Genomic DNA, 22112 nt, shown 5'->3' with positions numbered 1-22112 from the left:
CATTCAAGTGTCTGAAGCCATCTTTTCTGCTGTAGAACGGAAATAGTCACTGCCAAATGCAATACTGAAACACAACCAAAAGCGTTAAAACAATGCCCTTTAGACTAGATACAGGAGTTACTTGAGGACTGGAGTCTTGTGGGGAATGGTATTGAAAAGAAAGGTTTTCTGGCTGCCGAGAGGCACAGTTAGGTGAGACGCTTGCTTGGGGCCCTGACTGCCTCTGACTCCAGTTCTTCAGAAGTCCTCATCCTAGGCAACCCGCAGCTATATAAAACTATTATAAAACACAGAAATGAACGTGCTATGATGGGGCCAAACCAGCCTGCTTACGATGATGGAAAGAGGTGGGGACATGTCAAGGACATGGAAATTGCCATACTAGACCAGAGCATTGACCATATAGCATAGTATCCTGTCTTCAACAGCTGCCAGTACCAGATGCTTCATAGGAAGGTGCAAAAAAAACAAACAAAAACAAAAAACACCACCAACCACCCTGCAGTTTGACAATTCCCATATTCCCGACATGTCTCACCTCTCTTTTGACAGTCCCTCTCAAACCAGGAAAAAATACGAAAAGGATAACAGCAGCACATGGCTGGCAGGAGCAATTAGCTGGAAAGTGGTCATGTTGTCATGCACAGTGTGTGCTCTTAAGGTGGGGGCAGAAGTCCAAGTGTCCATGGGGAAGCTCATTTTATTGAGCGTGGAGGCAGAGAAAGGCTGCAGGTACTGAAAACCAGTACACTTGTCCTCAGTGTACTAAGGGTTAACTTACAATACTATTATTTCTGCGCAGTGTACACATACATATTGCAAAATGAAATTTTGGCATCCCCTGCACCTAGCAAAAATCATTATGGACACCGATACAGAAGTCTCTCAATCAGTGTGGGCTGACAGAGTCAACTGACATTTCTAATTTGCATGCAACACTAGTACACTAATTTTTGCTGGTATGTACACAAGATACAGCCACCTCTTCGTTATTTAGTATCATACAATCCACCATAGTTATTAAAATTGATTTCAATAGCAACTGTCAGTTAAAGCATGTGGTTTAAGTGTTGTATAGAAAGCAGTATACTTAGATAGTTATAACATGTTTTTAGGTGCCTCTTAGAAATAAGTAAAATTTCACTAAGTTTCTATGAGCACTAACAATGAATACTTCAAATGCCATAAAACCCCAGTAAATCACATTTTGAAAAAAGAGAATTCAAGAATCTTTTGATAATATACTTTTATGGGCAGGGACTGTGTCCTCCTCTATGTTTGGAAAGCACCCAATTCTGAGCACTACTGCAATCTAACTACTACCACTCATAATTCTTTCCACTATTCCTCTCTGATACATAAGCTTTGCATCTGAGCCATAGTAGACAATTGCTAAACAATTCTGATCATTGCATACTGTGTCAGACAGTGAACTACAGCCTCACAATGCCTTTTAAGTACATAAACAACTAATAAGAAATATAAAGCTGCAAAAAAGGAATTCCCTATTAATAAATCACAAAAACATGAAACTGTTATTCCACTTACATTTTGTTCCTCTGGTTCTAGTTTTGGAATTTTGTGTGACTTGCGTTCTTCTGATCGGGAAGAGTCATGCTTGCTACTTTTTTTCCTTTTCTCCTTTCTCCCTTCATGTTTCATTTTAGCATACTCACTTGCCTGTACTTCATTCAAAAGGTCCCCACACAGAGAGGACTCAAACAACTCCCTGCCATTCTGGATAGTTTTGGTTATCTTTAATTTGATTTCTGGTGAACCAGTCTTCTTTGGAATCACCGTTTGTGGTACTGAAGGAGGTGGTGGCGGTGGGGGTTGTGGAAGGGAAGGTTTTTCCAGAACTTCATGCGGCCTCACGTTAGAGTTTTCCATTTGGTAATACTCTGGGGGACTAAAGTTTCTAACTGCACCAAAGCCATTAGCTGAACCATTGGGATACTGACTGTATGTCTGGTATTTGGCTTGAGGTTCATACATATTGATTGTAGGTGGATAGCCATTAGTGATCGGTGGAAGATCCTCTGTCGTTGGAGTAGGGTACTGAAAGCCTTGTTGCAGGGCAGTTTCATATGGTGTCTGACCACCATCTTCAGCGATGTCACTGCTGGCATCAAAGGCATCCTCCTGGCGGATGTTGGCTGAGTCAATGAGCTGAGGTGGTTGCTGAATTGTGTTTCCCATGATCCCTTGCATGAAAGAGAAAGAGAAATCCATTGTTCTGCTCCAGCATCCTTAGCTTTCCCTTTCTCTCATAGGGCCTAAAAGGAAAGGGAGAAAAAATAAGTAATTAGTGTAAATCAAAGGAAAAGAATTAAACAACTAAAACAGTTAAGGAGAAACAGAGCTACCAAGAATATAAACAACTTTCATACCTCCAGTTTCACTAGATACCCTCTTATACAGTCAACATTACCCTGCACACAGTGTACCCCCAATGCATCCGACTCTTCACCAGCTGTGTAACACCCTGACCCTTCTGTTCTCTGCATCGAAAAATCAAGACTAAAGTGTGCCAAATTATGTGGTAGTTTTCTAATATTAACAATAATCTACTAGCGATTTGTATGGGTTTGCCCAATTTAATTTACATTCAAAAATGTAATAAAATTCAGAACTCATGCACACAGATAATCAGGGTGATCAATAATGTATAATCACAAAATCATAGATTTTAAGGTCAGAAGGGACCACTGTGATCATCTAGTCTGACCTCCTGCACAATGCAAGCCACAGAATCTCACCCACCAACTCATGTACCAAACTCCTAACTTATGTCTGAGCTACTGAAGTCCTCAAATCGTGGTTTAAAGACTTCAAGGTGCATAGAATCCTCCAGCTAGTTACCCGTGCCCCACGCTGCAGAGGAAGGAGAAAAACCCCCATGGCCTCCGCCAATCTGCCCTGCAGGAAAATTCCTTCCTGACGCCAAATATGGCGATCAGCTAAACCCTGAGCATGTGGGCAAGACTCACCAGCCAGACACCCAAGAAAGAATTCTCTGTAGTAACTCCAATCCCACCCCATCCAACATCCCATCACAGGCCATTGTGCACATCTACCGCTAATAATCGAAGATCAATTAATTGCCAAAATTAGGCTATCCCATCATACCATCTCCTCCATAAACTTATCAAGCTTCGTCTTGAAGCCAGATATGCCTTTTGCCCCCCACTGCTTCCCTTGGAAGGCTGTTCCAGAACTTCACTCCTCTGATGGTTAGGAACCTTCGTCTAATAGCCAGATAGGGTTCCAAAGATGAAAAGCTACTTTGCAAACAAGCCTCAGACACCTATTTTCAGTAAAACAACAAATAACTTAATCTCATTATTTGTAATATCCACCTAGAAGTTTGAAAATGGAAATTATCTCTCACCACACATTTGTAGTGAAACTAAAATAAGAACAGTCCTTTGTATACCAGTTTCAGTGACACTGTCCACACATTTCTATGCACAGGCTTTTTAACTTAACTGCTTCTCTTCAGCCAGCAGAGGGGAATGACTAATTTTTTCCAAGAGTTACACGTGTTTCTCAAGATATTTGAAACAGAAGAAATTGTCAGCTGCAGGAGTTTAAACAGGTCAAACTGTGGGCCCAAACGAATTCAGTGTTAGAATAATCATTCTAAATATCAGATCAGAAAAAGCTAACACAAATCATTAGAAGGCTGAAACTGTGATGCTTATTAACCTTTGCAGAAGTGCCTATCCAGGGATCCAGGTACCATACAACCACTATAAATTCAACAGGCTAGAAGGGTCATAGAAAGACCTTCCAAATCCACCAATGTATGTTTCTTCTCTTCCTTCTCCTTAAAAATCTTATTCAAACTTTCCCTCTCCCCAGAAAAGCCTGGGAAAATAGATGAGCACTGATACATGCCCTGGAAGTTACCAGGCCCTGGCTGTTGGCTTTTTTAAAATACACAGTAGCACAATTATAGCAAATAGATGCTAATTATTCCACTCCAGCTGGTGAGAAAACCAAAGAGCTCTAACCAATGGAAGGAGCATTTTTCCATGACATTAGACTTTAAACAACACATGGTAAGAACTGATTTCAGGGCTGAGGTGGATAAACCAAGACAGAAAATAAGTTATCTTGCCATTAAAATGTTCACCTTGGCGCCACTCAAAGTAGGCCACATTCCTCTCCCAGATGCCTCCTGCCCTCCAAGTCTTTGGAACCACAAACCAGAGAGAAGTTCCCCCCTGAAGATACAGGAAGGAAATTCAGCAACCATCTCAGCCAAGTTCAGAAAGAACAAGCCAACCCTTGGCTTCCTTTGGAGTACCTACATCGACATGCCCAGGTCCGTCACATGGTAGTAATAACACTATCTTTACCTCATAAGACTTGAGACAGTTTTACAGCCACTTCAAACACAGAGGGAAAAAAGTTGAATGAAATATTACATGCTCACAGATTAGCCTTCTTCCCTATTTAAGAAAAGAAATTTAAATTTAAACCATTTTAATGCTTAGTTGGAGAGAATGCCTTAATGGGTTAAACCTCATGTTTGAAATACTGGTTTGCTACCCAGTAAGGTCATTTTAGTCATTTCGAGGTAAATAAACGAAGTACCACAGTATGTGCATGTTTGTGTTGGGAGGATGGAGATCCCAAATGCCTTTTCACACAAGATTTTTTTCTGGTCTGTAATTACATTAAAGATCCCATGACATACATTTCACAATAAGGATCTGCCCATTTTCTTGCCCAAGTTTCATTCTCATCCTCCCAAAGCAACATATCCAGATAACTTATTCAATATTTTCCATAACAGACTTAAAAAAAAAAAACCCTTCCTCCTCAGGAACTAGTAGAGAGATGTAACGACAAAGCAGCTACAAGAAAAAGTAACTTCGCCACTTACATAGCAAAAACGTACTCGTCAACTCCACATCCACAGATTAGACGGACTCTTCCCATGCTCAGTTTTACTTCATGTTGAGATCAGTCATGTGTAAAGTTACTACTGTAATTACACAACTTAGAGGAGCAACCTAATGACAGAATGCTATGCAGCAAGATTCATTATTCTCTGATCATTAAGACCCTACAATTGTGCTTCCTTGAGACAAGTAAACTGCACATCAGCCACAAGACTGAACACTGAATATTTCCCAGGACAGGATTAGCAAAAGGAAGATATACTGATACATTAAATTGGGCAGTCTCTCTCAAAGAGATGCTGTAGCTCAGTGGTTCCCAAACTTTTTCATGCTGTAACCCACATTGGGCTCATCTCTGTTCACAAGACACCCAGGGGCCTGAGATAGAGCCCTGAAACCAAACCCAAAGCCTGATGGGATCCAACTACAAGCATCTTGTTTGGCTCAGGTCTCAAGACAAATCAACCCCCTCAGGATCAGGTTAGTTCCCCCACCTCCTGCCCATGGGGGTCAACATGGTGACTGCAAGTCCCATTCCTACCAGCCGCCACCACCTCATTATGCTGCAGAATGATGCTCCTGGGGAAACTGTGTGCAACTGTGGTGCAGCAGAAAAACGCCCCCCCCCCAGAATCGCTTTATTTCCTTGCAGAAAATGGTTTCTGTGGGGAAGCAAAGAGAAGTTGCACCAGCGCTCACTCACCCCTCCCCGCAGCTCAGATGCACCTCTTCAGGCAGCCAGGGGAAGAGGTAAATCACTGGGAGGGAGAGGGGGCTGGGGATGCCCTGGCCACCCAGGGATGTCGGTCCCAGCTTCGGAGGGGAGGGGAGAGGGGAGGAGGACAGAGATGGAGGTCCCCCTCCCTCTTCCCTGCATGGAACAGCTGTGGCTGGGTCAGATCAAGCTCCAGAAACATCCCCTGGCTGCAGGAAACTCTGCACCGTGTGTGTGTGGGGGGGGGTTGGGAGGGGAAGCAGGGTGGTTCCCAAGTGCGAGGGGGGCAGGGCTGAGCTCAGTGGGAGGGGGGTGTTGGTGCAGGGGGGTTCAGATGCACAGGAGTTGTGAGGACAGGGGGAGCAGCTCCCTGTACAGTGACCCCCCCACCTGTGCACCTGGAACACTCCCCCCACCAAGCTCCCTCCGAATCAGGAGCCCCCCACACCACTGAGTCCCAACCAGCTGTACCATGACCCTCCACACCACCAAGCCCCACTTCACCCCAACACTGAGCCCTAACCACTATCATCTCACCCCCCGCAGAGTCCAATTCCCTCTTTACCCAGAACCCCGCACCAAGCCCCTGTGCACCCAGATTCCTGTCCTGCACCCAGACCCCCCACACCCAGATTGCGCCACACAGAACCCTGGGAATTCTGCAGCGAAAAATTAAAACATTTAAAATTCTGCAAAGTTCTGCATATTTTAATGGTCAAAATAACACAGAAACACAACAACAATATAATCACACCATTTTCAATTATTTGCTGATAAGTATTTTGAAATAAATTACCGAAATAATTGAAAATGGTGTGATTATATTGTGTTATTTTGACAAATAAAATTTGCAGCATTTTAAAATACTGTGTGCAGAATATTTAATTTTTTGGTGCAGAATTCCCTCAGGAGTAAGAATGAGCATGCTGATGACTCACATGCCTCTCACTGCGCAGCATGTCAAGGCAGCAGTGGCTGGCAGGGGTGGTGCACACAGCCACCTATCACTGTGCATCACGCATGTCTCACAAGCCCCTGGTGCCCTTTTGCAACCCCTGGGGGGTCACAACCCACAGTTTGGAGCTGCTGCTCTAGCTCAACCAGAAATTATAAGTTTGATGCTGGAATTACTGGGAGAACTTCTATGGCCTGTGTTATACAGGTCTATGAATCTATGCAACTGTTCACTATACAAATTCAGTACTATACATTTTTATGGAAAGTTAAATCAAATATTTCTATACTGGGGTTTGTGAATATGTTCTAGCGGTGAGTGGAGAGAGTTGTTAGTTTATCCTGTTAAATTTGTACACATGCATAATCTTAGTTGACAAGGGTTGCAGTTACAACAGTTAAGAGACGATACACCCTTTTTGTTCAAAGCTTGAGCCAATCACTAACTGATGAGGATTAGGAAGAAACTTCCCTTATGGGCAGGTCTTTAACCATCCACTAAGGAATTTCTATTTTCCTAGACTAACTGGGACCTGCCGTAATTCCTGTGTTCCTAACACATCTAAAACCACACTCATGCCTATGTTCACACCCACTTTCACAAAAATTCCTTCTGGGGTAACTTCCAGTTAGGGTTCTAGAAAGATTAACTACCAGCTAAAAACATACTCATTAACATTTTTCTTTAACTGACACTGATTCACCAACCTCCTCTTAGAGTATGTCTACACTGGCACTTCGTCGGCAAAACTTTTGTCCTTCAGGGATGTTAAAAAAAACACACACACACAGACGACAAAAGTTTCACAGATGAAAAGCGCCAGTGTGAACAGCACTTTGTATCGCTACTCTTTAAATCAGCAATGACCACATTAAAGGTGAGTTATATTTAGAAGATGCCCTTTGCTTCACTAGAGGAAAATTAAGGGATGAACAGAAGCAAGGTTTTTTAAAAGACTTTTCCTTCAATTACGTCTAAGAGTAATAAAGACCAAGAATTTTTGGATTAAGAGTTCGGTCAGGAAGAGAGATTGAAATCTCTCTTTGATGACACGTCTTATAAATTACATGATTGGCTACCCATAGTATTCTCTAGACAATGATCCAAGAAAATACCTGCTCTGGAGCATCCAAAAGGAATTTTGAGCCTCACTGACATTCTGGCCACATTTAAACCCTACCTAAGGATCTCAGCAAAATTAAGCTACAGCATCAGCTTGAAACGTGTATAAAACATATCATTAATCAACTATAATTCACAACCAGCCAACTCGCTCAGTTCAGGAGTCACTAAGAACTACTTTAACGTGAATAAAAGGTCTTTTCTTCCTTAAAAAGCATTATAGTAACTTTCAACGCTTTTCAGAGCAGAAATGGGGATGTAAAACACTGGAGAGAGGTTTTACACTACAGACTGCAACATATTTGCATGAATAAAAAACATGAGGCAGGCAATTTTTCATCTCTCTCTTACGAGGACATTTGATGTTTAGAAATTGGGATTTAAATGCATCTGTATTCTGCATAGTATGTTAGTAGTATAATCTTTCTACGACAAAGCAGAGAAACCAATATTTAATCTATGGGAAGATTATGCCAATCAGATTGTGTCCAACTGATTAAAGTCATTTAATTAGACCAATGGTACATTTAGATTGCACAACAGATTCTTTTTGACCATGAGGTCACCAATTCTAATCCAGCCTATATAAGTATTAGCATCTTTTGAAAATTACAAACTGATGGCTGTTCAGTGATTTAAATGAAATCATTTAGTGAGTAGTTGGCATTAATTAGATTCCTGTTACCACTCTCAGCAGAATCCCAGAACAGCATGGACAACAGATACTGAACCCCCACACGTGGCCCCTCAAGCTCAAAGCTTATACACTTTGGCAGGGGGAACCTTGCACTCCTACTGGGTTTACTGCATCAGCTCCATGGTTAAACAGGATTCAGCCCCCAGAGCAGCCAACAGAGCAGATTTCACAATGATTAAATTTCCAAGAAAAAGTGTTTTTTAAAGACAGCATAACAGGATGTGGAGTGTTGGGGTTTTTTGTTTGGATACATTAACCTTCAATTACATCTACTAATTTAGAAGTTACTGGTAGAAATCTTAAGTTTTTCAAAAGCTTTCAAATAATTCCTTTTTGTGGGTACATCTACATGAAATAGAACTTGATTTTATCATGCACTCTGCCTATTTGGGACAACCTGTTCATCTGGTGTATTACCTTCCAGTACAGAGTGCAGCAGCAGGGACTTTTGCTTAACAGAAAGACTACATGCAACCGACTTCTATGCCCAACAACTGTTCTCCTCCCACAGAGCTTACACATCAGTAGCTCCCTCCTCCAGAGTCTTTGAATTCATCATCACTATAGTTAATACCCACACACTTTCCTATCCCCTCTCCTTTGCAAAACTTTAGTGGGTGCTTTCAAAATGAATATAGTAATACAAAGTAGCATCTGGATTATATTGCACTGAAAGAATAACCCCTGGGGCTAGTCAAATGCTAGAATAATGAGAGGCCATAAATGGAGGACTCCATCTCAAATCTTAACCCTAAAACAGGATTACTCTTGAGAGATTATCTTCCACCCCTTACGCAAAAAGAACTGTATTTCTCCACAGCAGCCCTCTGGCTGCCACAGAAGTGGCACTGAAGGGCTAAAAAGGAGGTTGGACGTAACTCACCCAAGTAAAAGAACAATCTCGAAAAGAGCGGGAAGTGAGGACGTTCAGCAGTCTGAGCGAAGCATGTCAGTATTTCTTTTAAGCAAGATAGGTCTCTTGCATCTCCAACTACTGCTGTTGTATTAACTCAGAGTCCACCTCCTGCAAGTACAGAATTCAATATCCAGATAGAGGATGTAATAAACAATAAACTGATACTACACTGGATCTCAGCCAAAGGATCAAGAAGAATGTAGCTAAATTATTTAAGGCTTCTTAACAGGAAAGACTTTTTGGCGCTATTAAAAAAAATAGTTTGAAGAAAGATCATGTAAACAGAACTTGTCAGTGACACAAACTAGAGACAAAATGCTTAAACTACAATAACGTCCAAATAGGAACAGTATTTAAACAAATTAAATAAGTGTTCCCCCTTTGGAAAATGAAAACTATGTACCAGGAAAACAGTATAATCTGAAGTGGATTAGGCTAGTAGATCTCATGAGAAATGTTATCCTAATTTAATGGCAAATATGCTTAACTTCGTGCCCTAAACTCTTATATAGTATTGCTGTGGCTGCAAGAAGTGGCTGCAATTTCAGCGATTCATACACAGATAAGTTTATAAAGTGCTTTGGAATCTTCTGGGAAGAAAGCTTTTTTCACTGAATCACTATTACATTTATCTAAGGTATTTTTAGGACCCACATCACAAGTCTCAGACTACGACATACCTGTTTGGTGCTCAGATCCTAGTGACATGCAATATAATGAGCTACATAATTATTGTATCTCTAAGATCTCCACAGAAATGTCACTAGACTCAGTAGTGGATGTTGCTGATCCAATTTTTTATCTTTGATAATTACTAAAAGACTTTTGCAAAAAGGAGAGCCTTGTTGGCTTCTTTGAGAATGTCAGTCTTGGGCTATATTTTACTAGTATCCCATGTAGCTTCACTAAAACCATGGATATTAGCTAGTCTCAAAAGAACATTCACCTGGGAATTGATCAGGTTAGTAAGGGTACCTTATTACATTCTAACATGCTTTGAAATATCTTAAGAAAGAGCAGCATTATTTATTACAGAAACGTATGAAGATGCCAATCCCTGCATCTGAGCACCACCACAAAGTTACGTTCTATTCTTACTTCCACTATACTAAAAATCATTAATGATATCTTTGATAGATGACCGTAAAATACAGTTTCCCTGAAGTGTAGAGACTTTTATTGTTATATTCAAGCTTTCACTTTTGAACACTACTGATACAGGCTGAATTAGAAGAGATGACCTAGTAGTCAAAGAGCTAAAAATTAACAATATAAACCAACATGTAGCTTTAAATGTTCACATTTTCTATTGAAACTAGCTTTAAGGGGGGTGGGGGGAGGGGGAAGAGGAAGAAACAACATTCCTCTGCAACCCATATAACTCCAGTATCCTGCTGAGATAAGACAGCCAAAAATGAAATCGTTTAGAAAGTGAAATACACAAGGTAAATATATGGTTAACAACTAATTAAAGGTAAATCAGATTTTTTTAAATGTCACTTTTAGTACATTAGAGTGACAACAACAACAAAATGCATTTACAACATTTTAATCTGAGTGTGTATAATTGTAAACCACATGGTTGTAAATGCTATCTGGATTTCTGACAATACTAAGCTAAACAAAAATAGAATATAGTGAAACCACAACCAAGTCAGGAATCTGCATTCAACTTGATTGGCTTCTCTAGACTGGTGCATGAAATAGAGAAATATGCCAACAGAATATTTATTAAAAAATATACAAATACAAACAAGCATTCACAGCTCTCCAAGTATGACCTAGGAAGACTGCAGTTATCACGCCAGGAAAGGTCCAGCAGCATTAGGGAAGACAAGATCTCATTTTCTAGATGAGATCTCCCAGTGTCAACAGTGCCCCTCCTCTTTCCCTCACCATCACACACTTATATCACAGGAGTACAAAGTAAAGTCCCCAAAATCTGAGCAGAAAGGGCTAATCAACGTGATATGCTAAAACCAGCATTCCACAGCTACAGGTATTATGAGTAAATTGGGTTTACCTATCCACAGGCAAACTGCAGAAGCCAACACAACATTCACAAAAAAATGATAAACGTAATGTTTGTTCAAATACAAATTCAGAACGTTAACAAGAATGACTGAGACCCACAGTTCCACTACAATAATGACCAGCCAGAGGAGCTCCTGACTGAGAATGAAGCAGAAGCCCATTAATTTGAACCCGACACTTCATCACCATGCAGTGCTTGAGCTGAGAATACCACCACTTTTGTGGAAGGTGTTAGCAGCAAAAAGTTTAAAATTAATTTCCATAATACATTTGATTGACTGTTAATTTTTCCTGTCCACTGTTGCAACGTACTGTAGGAATATCTAAAATTGTATGTTATACAGTTTGTGGAGGTTCACACATCGTTGGATGTAGGGCATTCCACAGAGATGTAAAGAAACTACTTTAAGAACTGATACTTTACTATTGGCTCATCAGTAAAGGTAAAGAGAGCAACAAACTGGAATCAATTTTTTACATTATGGTTAAACATCAGTTTAGTGAACGCAAGTCTGACCTGGACTTTCCTTTGACCTGGACTAGCAATTGCCTGGAAAACCAAAGCTCTGAGATATAGCATCAAAATAATGGTGGCACATTAGCTAGGCAGGTCCCATTAACACAAGCAGGAACTGCAGCACTAACCCACAGAGCTTCAAGGTTCTGTTTATTTTCTAAAACCCTGAAAAAGCTGTCAAAGTTATGCACAAAGACTTCATTACTTACTTTTATCTTTTGTGCATATTTGTTTCTAAAACATGGAGCAATCTGGTTTTTCCTTACATATGATGACACTTTATTCATGCAGTCCTGGTCATATCAAAAAGTTTAACCCACGAAGCTGCCAATTTCAATTCTTGTTTGTTGTTGTACATGTTTTATAAACAAAGAGATTGCACTGCTGTGGCAGGCTATTTTGCCAATTTGTTGCAACACAGAGAAACCTTGAAGCATCTAAACAACAGTCTATGTTGCTATGGTTTGAAAATCGACAACTCCTTTGGTATTGTGAATAGGAAATTAATGCAATAATCCTTGAACCTCAAAGAAATTGCAGTGCAGATTTTGTATTTATACTGCAGGCACTTTTTATAGGTGTGAAGACACTCTTAGGTGTGTCATCCCAGTATGAACGTAAAACAATTTAACAGTAACTTGCCAGTGTCATAATTTTTTAAATAATAAACGTTTATATAAAGTTTGCTGGGATGTCCAGAACAGGACAACATAAAGCCGAGTGTTTTAAATATGAATACTGAATCCAGTAACAAAAATTAATTATGGTGTTTGTATCTGAACTGCAGATAGCCTCAACTCCATAAGACAATACTAAATTCCATAAGACAATTTTTTCAACTGGTTCCTGACATACCTCTATAGTCTACAATTTTCATTACAGAAAAACACTGATAGTTTTCACAGAAGTGTCAATACCACATGTATGTCCCAAATTTTATCTAAAAAAGAATTTATTTAACTTCAACACATTTTCAATGCAATTTTAACATCTTGAAAGGAAGCATAAAGCCAGTGTCCATAATAAAACATCTTTTAAAAGAATATAAACCAAGTCATTTTGGCTCACAGCAAAATCAGTCACTGTAAACAAAGTAATCAAAACAGAACAAAGGTGCACTTGATACATGAAATGATAGAAGGTCTTCAACCCTGCACTGCAATAGGCTAGCAGACCTCTGTCCCTGTGAGGATTCCCACAGACTGCAGTGGGACTATGTACAAATGCAAGGGTCTGTGATAGCAAGAAGCTGATGTAGCCTGGGGCCTTAGTGACTTGATTCTTTTTCATCCTTTTAACATACCTAGTGAGTTTGATTACTGTCTCTGTGCACCTTTCTAAGGGCTGCTGAGGTTTGTTGTTTGTTTTGTCGAGGAGGAAGAGGTTTCCCACTGTTACAGAAAGTAATCTCTAGGATAACAGTATTGAAAATCCCAAGTATTCAAAACTTATGAGGGAAGCACCACAAATCAAGATAGTTATTTAAAAATCAAGAGATTAGTTTAAAAAAATAAATCTGGAGTGCTCTTTATTTGCTCTTTGGTTTTGGAAACTTGAGAGTTCCGTTGAGTCACATTTTCTCTGAAACCACATGAGCAAAATTCTTGGCTTTGATTTTTTTTAAAGTGGGATTTTTACATAATCACATGAATCCAGGAGCTAGGGCGTTAATAAAACACCAAATACCATTCAACTCACAATAAGCCTGCAAGAGTTGGCAATGCTTGGATAACATTAATGCATACAAACTATACAAAGTACTGCTTTGAACTTTAAAAACACACACTGCAGCAGAGCTCTAAAGTAACTCCACATACAAAGGAGTGCAAAATTATTCCATACTATATTCATGAAAAGCACCTTGTCATTTAGATGCACAACCCTTCTTCTCAGTCCATATTTTTATTTGGTGTCTGTTCTCCTTTGGCGCCAATAGCACCTTTTGAAGTGGTCCAAAGGACACCCACATTTAATTGTTGAAACATTTACTGCACATCTGTACTATGAGCCACTTGAAGATGTAAACAATAACTGGGAAGTGATATCACTTATTATGTCATTGTTTGGTCCAACATGCAAGGTGCGAGAGTTTTAGTCCACAGGAATTATTCACCCTTAAAATCTATCAACATAATTTAAGATCCTAAACCTGTGCGCCAGTCAAATGTGTTGATAAAAACACCAGTAAAGAGACTGATGTTACACTGAATCCACAGCCAGTTACAGAATGAGAGAAAAGGTACGCTGTAATGTGTTACTTTAAAAGATATACATAAATTCTACATAAAATGGCTATCTGGAAACTCCTTGTAAAGATCTCTTGCTGTCTAAACTAAATTGGCAAGTATGTGGTTCAACCTACCGTTTTTTTAAAAGGATAAAAATAAGATTACTTAAAAGAGATTACTGTGATAGAGCCCCTAATTACAGCACAGTGACCCAAAGTCTCTTTTCTCATATTTGGTGCTTCGATAAGATTACAAACACAAAACATGCCTACTTCACACGCATTTAATCGCTGGGCTCAAATTTGGATAACCTAATTAGTTGTCTGCTATATATAACAGCAAGTATCTACATTTTAAGTGAATAAAAAAGGGGAGACCTAGTTATTTGTCTAAGAACACACAATTGCAATCCAAATTTTTCATATTTTCAGCAAAAAATACTCCCTATTTTCTAGATTTAAAATGTAGTCAATGGATACAGTATCAAATACCTTTAAAAGCATTCCACAATGCCTTCTACCCACAGCCCTAGATGAAATAAAATGGCCAATGCAATTTCCTTGTTTAGTTCAAGAAATTGCAAAAGATATTTCTGTTACATTTGCAGTGTATAAGATAAATGCAACATTCCACATATTTCTGTTTTTTAATTTCTCTAGGACATTAGAGCAAATGTCAGTCTGCAATTTCTCTGCAGATTTGAGTTGAAAAGGGTTAATTTCTGCACCGCAGTCCCCCAGCATGTCCTGTTTGCAACCGAGAGGAGGAGGGAAGGAAAATGCCGCTTTGCTGGCGAGGATAGATTTCAGGGAGATAAGAAGAGAAGATAAGGAAGAGAGTATAAAGCCTGGAATGGGGGGGCTGAGCCACCAGGAAGGGGATCGAAAGCAGGTTTTGGAAGGGGAATTTATTTACACTGCAGAGACGAGCAGCAAACATGGCTGCCTCTGCCCCTTTAAATCCAAGCGGACCTCCTCTATCTCTGCCACCACCAAAACATCAAATTATCCCCAGATCTCTCTTTATTGCCCCTACTTCCCACCTACACAAAATAAACCCAGGCTCCCTCTCCAACAGGGAGAGGATCTCTCACTGCAATAACCGGGTTCCAGTCCTAGTGCGTGGAATTGATACACAGTCTTCAGAGAAACAATAGGTTCCCTCTCACCATTCCCCACACCTCCCCCAAACGCCAGCCCCTTCCCCGCCACAAATCAGCGTTTGTCTCTAAAGACTCACTCATCGCCCCCATTTCCCCCGCTCGAGGGCCACCCGAAACCCCGCGCAGCAGCCCCAATCCCGGCGCTTCTCACACACGACCCCCCAGCCCAGCCGTCACCCCGGAGAAAGACCCCCCCCCAGGCCACCTTACCTTTCAGCCCGCTGTGCCACCGATCCCCGAGACCCTCGCCCCCCACCCCATGTCCCCTAAACCCCACCCCCTCGCCCCCCACCCGTCGCTGCCCCCCGGGCCCGTCTCGCCCCCTCTCACCGTCAGTCTGTTCCATTCTAACTCCCCCCGGCGTGTCCGACCGAGCCCAGCAGAGACACAAAGAGCAGGGGCCGGGGGGGGCCGGGCCGGGCTCGGAGCGGGGGGAGAAACAGGACCCCGCAGCAGGCCGCGCTGGATCCCCGGCCTCGATTTCCGCGCCACCGGGTCCCAGTTCCACGGGCGCCGCCCCGAGAGCCGCCCGTGCCCCGGGCGGTGGGGGAGCCGCAGCGCCGCGGGGAGCCCAGAGAGAGGCGCCGGGGGGGGGGGAGGCGCTGGGTCTCGCTGTGTCCCGGTCTCGGGCCGGCCCCGCTCGCTCTCCCGCTCCCTCCCCCTCCTCCCCACGCACACAAAGCTCGGCTCCACAGGCCGCGGCAGCCACCGCCAAAAGAGGCGCGCCCCCATTGGCTGCCGGCTCTGCGCCAGGCGCGAGGCATGCTGGGGACTGTAGTCCTGGACGGCCGCCAGGTTCGAGGGAGGCGCTGCTGGGGCACGTTTCGTGCCAAGGGGTTGGAAGGCCAGGCATGCCGGAGGCAGGGATGGAGATACACTGCACAAAGCCTAGGACCCAACACGATCTCAGAGGGGCCTGCATGCAATTTTAATGCACTAGGCGTTAGAGACACTGCCTAGGGCCGGGAAACATGCACAGAGGATGCTGGACATGTTTAATCAGCATTTTTAGTACTAGGATGTTTGCATACTCTAGTGATGGGTGCTTAAAAATGCCTAACTAGGCATTGCATTTAAATCTTTCTGTGTCTTGGGAACATACAACTCTTGAGTTATATTGGATGTCTCTGGTTTTCACTGAAGACCTATTAATAGGGTTCTAATGCCAGACATGTTAGATACAGAGATTTATGCATCCGATGATGTGAGCTGTACCTCACGAAAGCTCATGCTCAAATAAATTGGTTCGTCTCTAAGGTGCCCCTAGTACTCCTTTTCTTTTTGAGAGATTTAAGTGGAATTCACAGGATCTTGGAGCATGCAAACACTGCAAGGCCACGGAGCTGGTGGATGCATGGTTAATCTGTGCATCAAAGCATGATTCTACAGAAGTATTTCCATGCTACAGTTATGGGCATTATAGAAATGCCTGAGATATAAAGATGGATTTAAATTAAATGCACATGGTCTTATGACATGCAAACACTGATATGTCCTAACACATTTATTCCAATTGGAATTAAATGTTTTGCAAATTGAAGGAATTCACATTTAATTCATAGGTCTGAGAACATGAGGTGCTCTGATACTATTGTTTTGAGTGCAGTATAAAGAGCTAATTAGATGGATGTCCAATGAGATGTGTTGGGTGTATTTTAATACAAAAAGATTTAAATACAATGTATCAGGCCTGAAACTACACAAGCTGCAATGGGCAGAGGAGATGGTCCAGCTCTGTTTTATATTGAATGAGCAGTAGAAATGTATGCTGGTTATATATTTAGGATAGCACTCACTGCAAGGTACTGAATAGAATGCCATTTTTAATACAAATGGTTTCAATGCAAGGCACACATACTAGCAAACACTGATAGGTACTGATGCATTTGTTACCAATCTTGAACATGCAACTCTGTTGGAGTGGGGGGAGGGGGGTCAACTGTTAGGTGCTCAGATTGGCCAAGCTGTGCAATTCATTTGCATGTTTGTTATGCAACCAGCGTAGCATTGGCTGGGATGTGCTGGATGGGCTGGATGTATTTAATTACTGATGTACTGCATAAGACCTGGGAAAAAGAAAATTCTGCTGGAGAGATTACAGGGTCTCTCCCTCGGAATCTAGTTTTAGCTGCTGAGGTTTGGCATCTGGGTTAAATGAACAGAGCGTGAGAATGCTGTCATACTCAGTAGTTCCTAGTCTCATTTTGGCTGAAAATATATGCATTAAAATATTTGCAATTAATTCCCCTCCTCCACAAATCCAAAGTGATTCCAGTTCAAAGAAAATACAAAACTGATCTACTCATAATAAGTCTCTATCCTGCACCTAACAAATTTAAGTTTCACCTCACAGGCAAAAAAAAAAAGGGTGTGTGTGGAAAGCAAGAAAACCATCTGAGAGAATGAGAAAGAAACAAGACGGAAAGGTAATGCAGTGCCTGTTACCAGAAAAATCAGACAGTGAAGCAAGATGAATGAACTGGAAAAAGAGACACATGATCTAACATGAAAGAGGAAACTGAAGCAATGTGGGTTTTACGAGTCACTGAACAAAGGCTGAGTAATGGTCTCAAAATTGACTGCATTTCCTATTGCCCAAAGGCTGCAGGCTCCAGCCCACAAAAATAAGACATTTCTCAAGTCTAGGCTTTTGGAAAAAAATACACTGTAATAAGGCACGTTTACAAATGATTCTCCTCCTACCTAATACAATCAGCCATCAAAAATGGAGTTGACCTAGAAAAGACTTCCTTCCTCCCCTTCCCTTCTGTGAATTCTGCAGCACTAGGTTGACAGACTCAGCTGAATTAGTCAGTGAAAAGGATGAGAATTCACCTTTTTTTTTTTTTTTTAGTACTAAGTGGTTTTTAGGCAACTAACCAGCACACTTACAGGAAATCTTGTTTTTCCTCTGTGTATCTCCTGTACAGTGTTTTCTTTCCCCATTCATCTTTTATTGTTGTTGACATGCTTGCATTAATCCAGAAAAGGCCTTTAACACCATTTGTTGGTCAGGAAAATGCTTCCAGAGCAAGGGACTGGCTTGGCTTGAAATCCAGACCCAGTAAGAACACTTACAGGAATTTACCTGTTTTTCTCCCTAGGCAAGATTGTTTATTGAGTAGTTTGTGTTGTGAGACAGTATTGTCTAGTGATTAGGACAGGTGACTAGCAGATAGGATTCCCAGTTTCTGTAACTTTCTCTGCCAGTGACTTTCTACTGGCTCTTGGGCAAGTCACTTTGCCTCTCTATAAAATGCAGATAACATAGGCCTAACTCACAGGGAAACTGTCAGACTTAATATTGTAACATACTTGAACTCCCTTGATTTAAGGTGCTACAGCATCACATCTTTATTCTTCATAGAAGTACAATGGATTGTAAGGATTATTTAATATTTGTACAGTATTGCCAGAGGTATCAAGTTTGGTACACCACTGTGTTTTTCACTGTACAATTTATAGCAAGTAACAGTCCCTGTCCCAAATGGGATTCTTGTTACCTTTTAGTTCTTACAGGAAGGAGTGACACAGCCAGGGCTGTGAATGTTTCAGTGCTATGGGGACTCTGAACAACAGGCTGGACACTCAGAACATTTGTGGGCTAGTCAGTCCTTAAATGGGCACAATCAACCCAACTTTAAGAGTCTTACTTAGCATTGCTGATTCTTTTCTATTCTTGTGGTGGCTCCATATATTGGACTGAAAGGGGCTTTCCTTTCCAGTCAATCCCACGAAGAACTGCAAGGATCTAAAAATTACAGCCCAGCTGCTGGGTGACCAAGCAAGCAAAGCCATATTGCTGGGTTTGTTGAGACAGAAGTGCTCCTGCAATCAAAGGCTGTATTTAGATTTTTTAAATGACCTGATAATTGTAACTAACAATATCTGCATTTTAGCACACAGAGCAGAGCAAATTTCTGCTCTCAGGGCCTGACCTGAAGTCCCTTTAAGTAAATGGAAAATTCACATTGATTTAAATGGGCTTTGGTTCAGGCTCTCAGATTTTTAAGCTCAGTTTCCACTGATTTCAGCTACAGATGCACGACTGAGGACAGACTTTTGTCTCTAGATAGGAGTAGTGAAATCAGGAAGGAATTCATGCACATATACACCCACAACTCCATATTGAAAACCTTGCACAATGAAAGGCATGATGGGTGTTTTCACTTCTCTGACGCTTCAGAGCTAGTACAGCAGATTAAAATCCTCTATTCTGATGGTGTAGCAAACAAAGGATGTCTACTTGATCACGTTAGGCTGCAGGATTATCTATGTTTGGCTGCTCAGTCAGTCTCAGTTTCATATTGTTGTTGTACTTTGTACAATAACTATTGTACATTAATTCAGCAGAGAATCTCTCCCAGCAAAAACGCCTTCCTCTGTGTGACACAGGAAGAATGCTTAGTCACGTCCTTCTTTATTCCATCAAGATTTGTTCTACTAGAGAAGGTTCTAATGTAAAGCTTTAGTATTAAAAGGCCTATACCAACATAATGCTTCAAGAATTTTTGTGGGGAGAGGCGTAAAACATGGATCGATATTTTTTAATCTAAGATGTCTGGAGAACTGGCCTTCATAGGCATGTCTTTACCAGTTGAGAGAATAAACACAGACATAAAGAGACCTCTAGTGGCTAAATTAAGGTATTTTCTTCCAACCCCTAGTTTTTAAACCATTTGTTTGGACACTATCTGGTAAATCTGCCTCGTGGATTAATAGCAGTTTGCATTTCAAATTACGTTCTAATATTTAGGTCGTCATCCTTATAAATACAGAATAGATTCAGAGTAACCTCTCTAGTTCTGTCATCTGCTAACGAGGAGATTCTTTCCAACTGCCTTCTTGATTTATAGAATTTGGGGAGCCCTTAAAATTTGTCTTGAGATTCCCTTTGATTCCTGATGCCACACAAACCTATTTTGGGGGGTAAAATCTAAAAGAATGTCTATTTTAATATATATTTTTCTTCTTACACCTTCCTTCATATAATTTATAAGGTGCTATATGTAGACATCAAGTGCAATAATTTAAACATAGATCCTTCAAATATAGGGAACACATTGCTATATAAAATTAAATAAAACTGTATGATGCTTTTGGTGATTTGTTAAACACTAAAAAAATAAATTGTTGGTCCCCATTACCTTTTCACCTCTGAAAATCCTGCACATGGACCAAGTCATAGAAATGAAAAACATTTTGTACTGAATTTAACATTTAGCTGAATTAAACATTTTAAATGTCAGCATTAATTTGCTTGACATGCTTTTTCTCACCTTTAAAGCAATAGTTTTGAAAACTTTAGGCCAAGACTTTGTAGGATCCATCAACAGCCAGCATAGAACAGAAAAATCACTTCCTCTCAGGACCTTGTCTTCATACATGTCTGTAAAGCTCTTCTCTCACACACTTGGCACTATGTTAAGTAAGTCAAAATAGCAATAGGTAAAGAGATGCACACACAGGAGTTCCTCTGTTTTGATGCTTGTTCAGCAGAGGGAGATACTTTTCATTCAGCTCCTGAATGAATGAGTTGATGTTTGTAAGGCACCTTGAAGACATAATGGTCAAAAATAATAACAGTAATAAATAATAAAGTTGAGCAGAAAACAAAAGTTCAACATTTTTTTCCTGTTTTTCACAAAATTTTGTTTTGATGGAAACTTCCCAGCTTATTCTAACCATGACTATTACATGTAGCCTGTAGAGTTTTCATGAGCACATAAAAGTGGGAACTTGCACATACTAACATTGAGAGGTGTGAGATTGTGCCTAGGTACATTTCTTGAGGGCTTCTGCAAATGTGCAGGATTTGGGGGTGGGGTTTTTTATGGGGAGAAAGAGAAGGAAGGTCTTTCTGACTCATTCATCTTTCACTGGAGAGAGGCAGTTTGTGTTTCTAGATCATGAGAAAGGTGGGGACTCTTGTGCTCATTTCGTGGCATAGGGGCATGCGGAGGGTCAGGGAGTGGAACAGAGCGTGTGTGTGTGTGTGGTGGGCGGAAACAGACTGGGATAGCAGAGGGCCTGACAACAAGGAGAAGGGCAGCAGTGAGTAGGTCCAGCAGGGTTCAAGACAGGCATAGACTCATAGATTTGGAGGCCAGAAGGGACCATCGTGACCATCTAGTCTGACCTCTGCACATTGGAGGCCACAGAGCATCACCCACCCACTCCTGTATTAGACCCCTAACTTCTGGCCGAGATACTGAAGTCCTTGAATCTTGATTTAAAGGCTTCAAGTTACAGAGACGCCACCATTTACTCTCGTTCAAACCACCGCGCGAGGCGGGCCCCATGCTGCGGGGGAAGGTGAAAACCCCAACGTGGCCCGGGGAAAAGCCCTTCCCGGCCCGCAGCGGGGCGACCCCGGGGCCCGCGGGCGAGACTCGCCGGCCACAGCCCTGAACCCTGGGCAGGCCGGCGGGGCCGGGGCGGCGGGCCGGGGCCGGGGCCGGGGCCGGGGCCGGGGCGGCGGGCCGGGGCCGGGGCGGAGCACACCGCGCTGGGCTCCAGCACCTGTCAGCGCAAGAGGTGGGAAGCGAAACCACAGCCCAGCCTCGGTCACAGCCCGGCGAGTGACGTCACACCTGTCTCCACGGCAACGAGCAATGGCGTCACCCTGACATCACCCAGCCCCCCTTCCCCGTGGAGAAGGCAGAGCCCGGAGCCCAATAGGAGCAGCCGCAGGCCCAAGGTCATGGAGCGGAGGAGGGGGCAGGTGGGCGGAAGGGGAGGGCACATCCGGCCAGGCCCCGCCCCCACTCCGAGCTGTCCGCTCCCATTGGCTGGCTCACGACCGGCCCCCTCCTCCTGAGTCTGGCGCCAGCGGCCGAAGGGGCGGAGTTCT

The 22112-nt window shown here is 42.1% G+C and overlaps 1 protein-coding gene and 1 long non-coding RNA gene across 6 annotated transcripts in view; both read right to left on the bottom strand.

Annotated features, from left to right (window-relative positions):
* NSD3 (nuclear receptor binding SET domain protein 3) overlaps positions 1-15971 on the bottom strand; it is a 57704-nt gene extending 41733 nt beyond the window's left edge. For 3 of the 4 annotated variants that reach the window (XM_073325229.2, XM_073325230.2, XM_073325231.2), the window contains exons 1-2: positions 15590-15971; positions 1549-2276 (exon numbers count right to left, since the gene is read on the bottom strand). In XM_073325229.2, the coding sequence (XP_073181330.1) occupies positions 1549-2232 (684 nt within the window). In that variant the 5' untranslated portion in view covers positions 2233-2276; positions 15590-15971. The remainder of the gene's footprint in view (positions 1-1548; positions 2277-15589) is intronic. The other variant, XR_012156311.2, reaches the window with a different exon arrangement.
* Positions 15972-17120: 1149 nt separating this feature from the next.
* Positions 17121-21970, bottom strand: LOC144929899 (uncharacterized). 2 transcript variants are annotated; one of them, XR_013635052.1, is made up of 3 exons: positions 21782-21970; positions 20539-20813; positions 17121-19087 (listed from the first exon to the last, which is right to left on the bottom strand). It is a non-coding gene; the product is annotated as an uncharacterized LOC144929899 (long non-coding RNA). The 2 variants fall into 2 exon arrangements; XR_013635051.1 differs by lacking the exon at positions 17121-19087 and having other exon boundaries at positions 19663-20813.
* Positions 21971-22112: the final 142 nt, after the last annotated feature.

Source organism: Lepidochelys kempii, chromosome 26 (assembly GCF_965140285.1).
Source record: "Lepidochelys kempii isolate rLepKem1 chromosome 26, rLepKem1.hap1, whole genome shotgun sequence".
Taxonomy (NCBI): domain Eukaryota; kingdom Metazoa; phylum Chordata; order Testudines; family Cheloniidae; genus Lepidochelys; species Lepidochelys kempii.
This window is presented reverse-complemented; position numbering and strand designations above follow the sequence as displayed.